The 6,314-nt window shown below is 42.8% G+C and overlaps 1 protein-coding gene across 2 annotated transcripts in view; it reads right to left on the bottom strand.

Moving 5' to 3' along the window:
- Nucleotides 1–929: 929 nt before the first annotated feature.
- LOC134219247 (histone-lysine N-methyltransferase, H3 lysine-79 specific) overlaps nucleotides 930–6,314 on the bottom strand; it is a 442,335-nt gene continuing 436,950 nt past the window's right edge. For both annotated transcript variants that reach the window (XM_062697950.1, XM_062697952.1), the window contains 4 exons: nucleotides 5,168–6,084; nucleotides 4,718–5,108; nucleotides 4,508–4,662; nucleotides 930–4,205 (listed from right to left, as the gene is read on the bottom strand). In XM_062697950.1, the coding sequence (XP_062553934.1) occupies nucleotides 2,399–4,205; nucleotides 4,508–4,662; nucleotides 4,718–5,108; nucleotides 5,168–6,084 (3,270 nt within the window). In that variant the 3' untranslated portion in view covers nucleotides 930–2,398. The remainder of the gene's footprint in view (nucleotides 4,206–4,507; nucleotides 4,663–4,717; nucleotides 5,109–5,167; nucleotides 6,085–6,314) is intronic.

The raw sequence follows: 6,314 nt of genomic DNA, 5'->3' as shown, positions 1-6,314 counted from the left end.
CTGGGGTTTGCCGGAGTGCGAGTTGCGCGGTATCGAATCTCAAGTGGTTAAGCTGAATCGAAAACGGAAGTCTGGTGCAAATTTGGCGCTCGATGGACTGCCGAGGCGTTCGAAGAGAACGCGAAGAAGTAATCACAAAAGTGAATTTCAATATATTTGAATGAAACTGAATTTGTTTTTAATAGTTAATATTTTGTAAACTACAGCTTAAAATGTGAAATATGATCCAATAACTCCCGAAAAAAGGGAGGATTAATATGTATCCCAATTTGGGTGTTTCATTATTAAACACAAAAAGATGTTTTAAAACGAATAAAGTTTATAGCACTCGATATGTCAAAAATCGTCGAATTAACAGCTCGGCGTTTGTCGGCCTCTTTCGTTATCCAGACCTCATACGTGTTGGACGTAATGTGAAGACCAGCTCCGAAATACCAAGTGATTCAATTCCGGTACTATTAGTTTCTTGTTCGCTTCAGTTTCGTTCCTTTTAAAGCCTTCTCGATCATATCATGGTGGACCACCCTCGACGCCGGGGGAAGTCAGTAGGATTCGAGTTAGGAAGTTTGTGGCACGGGGGATCGAGGCAAGGAGGATAAGGGACCCGGTTTTATCTGGGAGGCACATTTTTAGCAGGTCGGGTAGGAACCCAGCCCTATTCGCCTTCGAGGTGTCTGTCGCGCATATTTTTGATAGCCTTTAACCCTTGAAAATAACTTATACTCAGTCCGGCGAGCTTAGTCGATCGGTATACAACGCTGTGGGTAACTGGGCCTTTAATCAAAAGTTCGTTTTTGAAATCTCTCGGTACAACTTTGTTGTACGAGAAAAGCAAAAATATTTAAAAAAAAACACAAAAAGTTGTTTTAAAACGGTAGGCCGAAATAGTAAGAAAAAAAATTAAAACTATGAATAAATTAATCATCTACTCATTTGATTAAAATAACATTTATTAATATAATTTCAAATATAATCTAATGTTTGTTACAGAAAAGATACATAAATTAAACAGAGTAAAAAATAACATAAACTCTTAACAGAAATCTAACAACTAGACACTACGTACATACAAATACGTCATAGATCTATTCAACTTATTAAAAAAAACTAGAAAACATTATTTCACTATCTAAGAACATGTCAATAAAAAAATAACAGCTACCGAAATAACTAGCGTAACTCTGTGTAACAAGACGAGCGTTTTTGCCTATCGACAGCTTTGCTGAAATCTTTCCCACCAACTCACCACGCACTCGTCTGCGTCTGATCGTCGCGTCGATCGTTCGACTATATCGATTCAACGTGCATTGGGTTGCCTAACAGCAGGCTGCTGTTGGTCACCACTATTCACATGATCGATCGAAAGCTTGCGACTGTGGACTGTATTCACATACCAGAGGTTGATGATTATCGTTGTTTCTTTTTTCAAAATTGGCACATTACGTTTGTTTTTTTTTTCTTAGAATATATGTTTATGCTACAATGTACGTTGACTTATGTTCTAATTAACTATCGTTAATGTTTCTAGGGTGGTACTGGTAAAACTAGCTTGGTTTGTAATTTAATTTTTTTGGCGGGTAAAACCCGTTCGAATGTCCATCCTAAAAATACTGACTACAAATCAATACGGATGAAAACTAGAGTATGTGTTCAGCATTCTCAACTCATGATGCTGTTTTGTGCTCTATGGTTTAGCAATAAACAGAAAAACTCTAATAATGGTTAGTGGTACTTTGGATAAAGTGGGTAAAATATGAGTCGTTGGTTAAAGTACTATGGAACGTTACGGAGATTATAAAGAAGAAATAGTCCTCAACCAGCTTAACCATTGACTTTGATAATTAGATATGTTTAAGAATATTTTTGAGCACCAAAACTTCGCTGATCGATTTTTAATCGATTATTCTAAGCTAAAATTCTTAAGTTACAAATCGTTTATATTTTTGAGTTATTGTTCAATTAAAATCTCCCTTTTCAATATGGAATAGCAAATAAAATTTCAATACAGTTACAATGTTACTTAATAATTAAATGGTAAAGAATAAACCTAGTATGTGTGTAAATTGAGCATTCCTTTGATTTTCCAAAATTCAGGCTGATATTCACTTTTCTGTAGGTCTGCGTCCAAGTCTTTTGTATGAAGCTGCTTTGTACGATTCATTGAATCACCGTTGTCCTGCTTTTGCGACTGCGAAGAAAAGCTATTACTTTTGCTATTGCTGTGATGGGATTAACTTCAATCTTTACGCCAGCGATAAAGAATGACAAACCTCGGGTTATGTGAACGTGAGTGTGTGTGCTTGTGTGCATGTGTGTGTGTAAGAGAGATGCTTAAAGCGTGATTGGGAATTGTGCTTGTGTTTTGATACTATTGGCATTTCAGAACTTGAAGTAATGATTACTTCTGACTTTGCATGTTAGGTTCCGATCCCCACAGATCGTACCACGGACCATAGGCTTTGCCGTCCGAAACGGAAGATTTCGTCGACTTGCGCTTCTGATTTCCATTGGCGTTAACCTTGGCACTGATTCTCGATTCCTGTTCGGATTCGTACTTCATCGAATCCATCATCGGTCCGCTACTGTTACTTTTCGATAACTTCGAACGGCGTTCCCTCGACGATTCCTCGATCATCTCATCCTCCATCATCATTCCATCGTCGTCCCCGACCGCTGTTCCACGGAATGTCGAAAAGGTCATCTTTTCCTCTTGTTTCTGCTGCTTCTTAGAATCGCTGCGATTTGTATCCCCATTGGACTTTCTACCTTCACGCATTCTCTCCCGATTCTTCCGCATCATCATATCTGCAGCCGATACTAAGTGGTCATCCACTACGATACAATCGTACGGATCTGAGCTCGATGAGTTTCTCTCTGTATCGGTTCCGCTCGAGTAGTATTGCTTCAAAATTTCCTTACGGCGAACCGTCTTCATCAACATCATATCGTCCATCATGCCATCGTCGTCGTAGAAACTGGTATCTTGAATCATTATCGAATCACTCGGAATCATTGCAAAATCATCAAAGTGTTGATCCTGATAGTACTTGTTTAGAGCATCGTTGTTCCGATTTTTACTACTCTCCCGTTCCGTGGTACGATATTTGTCCTTTCCCTTAGCTTGCATAGAGTCTCCGTAGATTTGCTCATCCTGGTCCAGGCGGTCGTTATAGCTGTTTCGATTATTATTAGAATCATTCTTGTTGGATTTTGCTGGTTTGCGATCCGAATCCTGTGTTCGTCGATCTTTGTCATGCCTGTCCTGCCTCTCATGGCGATCCTGTCGTTCGTTTCTTTCTTGCCGGTCATGTCTTTCAATCCTTTCTTGTCGGTCTTGTCTTTCCATTCTTTCTTGTCGGTCCTGTCGATCATGCCGTTCTCTGTCCTGCTTAGACTGACTCATTTTTTTCTGCTGCTGTTGTTGTTGTTGCTGTTGCTGCTGCTGATGCTGTTGCTGATTCATCTCATCCAGTTTTGAAATTCTTTTATCTATATCCGATTTGGTGATAGGGAACTTGGCTGGATCCGGCACCATTGCGTTACTGTGGGATCTCTGCTGCATTTCTCTTTCCTGCTCCCGCTCACGATATTCCCTTTCCAGTTCCCTTTCTCTCTCTCGTTCCCATTCCCGCTCCCGCTCCTTTTCACGCTCTCTTTCGCGATTCCTCACCAACGTGCTACTCTCCACGTTTCTGACCATTTCTTTTTTGCGAGCTTCCTCGGCTTCCTTCGCCATAACCATTTCTCGCTGCTTTTGCTTCTCCATCTGTTCCTTTTTGCGCATGTTTCTCTTCAACGTTGCTTCCTTCTTCTCCATCTCACGTTTCTCCCGACTGGTTGGAATCACGTCATTATGCTTCCACATAGCCATTCCCTCCATGATGTGGTCCTGTGATTTGGAGAACTTCCAGAACGACTTGGTTCGCTTGATCTTTTGAGAGTCGCTCTGGTTCGCATTACCCTCGGACATCCGGGTGCGTGAGCGGTATCCATACTCCAGTGTTCCGGAGTTGCTTTCAGCAATGTTGCCAAAGCTGTTGGCCTGACGCATTCGTTGATTCTGGCGACGAGGCGGGACGATCGTACCGTAGATATCTTCATCGTCATCGTCTGGACCACCGTACCGGGGGTGTGGCGAGCGATGCTCGCTTAATTCCCGATCAGTTGATCGGGGCGACGATAGGTTCTTCTCCGAACGGGACGATCTTGAAAGAGTGGGGAAGAATGTGAGGGTTAGTAGATTGAAGATTGAAAAGATTGAGGTATTGAGCCTTTACCTAGTGTTAGCAATCTGAGGATTATCACATAGCCGTTATCCAAAATGTTAGCCACTAGATTATTATATTGTTGTTTAATATGTTGGAAAAGATTAGTTTAGCACCTTTTTTTGGTATTCGAATGAAGAAGTCGAATAGATTTTTAGTTGGACACATAAAACACTTAGATTAAAAATCCCTTCACCAAAGCAGTCACAAAGCCAATCAAAGCATCCCATTTGAAACTTTACCTGATCGGGACACGGTGCACCGTTTCGTCATCTGAATAGAGTTCCGGTTCCTGTTGCTGTTGCAGCTCGTTTGAGAAACCGCTGTCGTTGCTGCTGTGCAGCGAGGCACTGGCAATCCCATTGCGGGAAACCTTCGGCTTATTGGCCGACTGTTGCTGAAATTTGAAATGTTTTCAAAATTGTATTTCCATTACACCAATGTCAACTTACCGGTTTGTTGAAGTTCATCGTGGCTGACGGTGTCTTTCGTTTTTCGACCATCGGTGGTCCGCCAGCCGAGGAGAAACTATTGGACTGGGGCACCCCCTGTGGTTTGCTATAGTTAGGCACTACCGGTGTCGGAACGGGCGCAGGAAGCTGCGGTGGAGGTCCCGGCTTCGGCGGTTTATCTCCACGAGACAGCCGACGGAACTGCTTCGATTGCCTGTACTGAATGGTGTCGCCAAACATACGTGTAGGCGAAGCCTCATCGTGATATGAATTTGAGTTGTTTGGCTTCGATGACTGCATGGTGTCATCTACCAGGGTGCTCTCCAGTGATGAATCAGGGGTGTTTTCGATTTCGATTTCACTTGGTGGAGCCTTGACCCATTCGCTGATGCTGAAAAATACGTGTTTTTGGAACGTCAACCTATAATGCAAACAGTAACGTATACAAACCTCTCTTTTTCCTCACGTTCATTCTCCGTGTACGCTATCGGGAACCATCCGAATTTCTGCGTCCGCAAGTTCTCTCCAAACTGCCAACCCTTGGCTCGGTCACCGACTAGAGCGATCTTATCGCCCTCCAAGAAACTCAACTGGTTCTCACCCGAAGACAAATACGCATACAGAGCTTTGACAGTCGGTCGATCCCACTGGCTCGACTCACTGTTGGACATGACCGCAACGTTGATCGAGTGTCTAGGGCCACTGCTCATTGCCCCAACCAAAGTACTGGTGTTGCTGCTATTGTTCAAATTGAACTCCGATTTGGCACGTGGCATGTGCATCATGGAACTGTTCACAACATCTCCCAGCGACCTCATATCTAAGCATGAAGCATCTATTGATCGGGTCTTTCGTAACTGGGAAGCAATCGAATGTGCATCGTCGTCATCATCATCGATGTCCTTCATCTGTTTGGTGGTGAACATGTTTTCAACGTTTGGTGGCAGAAATTCACGGGTTGCGGCTACTTCATTCCAGTTGTCCAGCGACTTCTCAATGATCAAGTGTCCCGAGTGGTGATAGGCCATCCAGTGTTTCGCAAGTGAGCACTGCCGTTCCAATACAAATCCGTATCGCCTGCGCTCTTGGGTCATGGCATTCTTTAAGCTTTGCTCACAAAATTGGTCCAATTTGTGTTTCTCTTCTTCAAAGTTCTGAATACTCTTGATCTCCTTCTCAGCGTCTTTAGGTGTGGTCTTGGAGCTCTTCTTCCGATATTTCTTCATTGTGGTTGCTGCTTTGCTGTAGCTATCCGACCGGAGCTTATGCTGCTGGAGAAATTTCTTCTGCTCGAACTGGACCACCTTGGTGTCCTTTTCCAGATTGGTCTCCAGCGGCACCAGCAGGTCTACGTAGAAGGCTTTAAGCTAGAAATGAAACAAATCATAGATTATGATAGTAGATCAATAAATGAACATAACAAATTGTCCGATTGCTTTTCACAACCAATTTATGACCGTTTGCAAAAATTCAACGATCACCGGCTACAAATCGATAAGTCTACGCTCAGACGCATGTGGTCATGTGTCGTGATTCGTTTCCCTATCCCCACTAGGTACAAGAAAAAAACAACTGCTGCGGTAAAGAAAGGAGATAT

Source organism: Armigeres subalbatus, chromosome 3 (assembly GCF_024139115.2).
Source record: "Armigeres subalbatus isolate Guangzhou_Male chromosome 3, GZ_Asu_2, whole genome shotgun sequence".
NCBI lineage: Eukaryota > Metazoa > Arthropoda > Insecta > Diptera > Culicidae > Armigeres > Armigeres subalbatus.
Note: the sequence above shows the minus strand (reverse complement) of the source record. Positions and strands in the feature narration are given on the sequence as shown.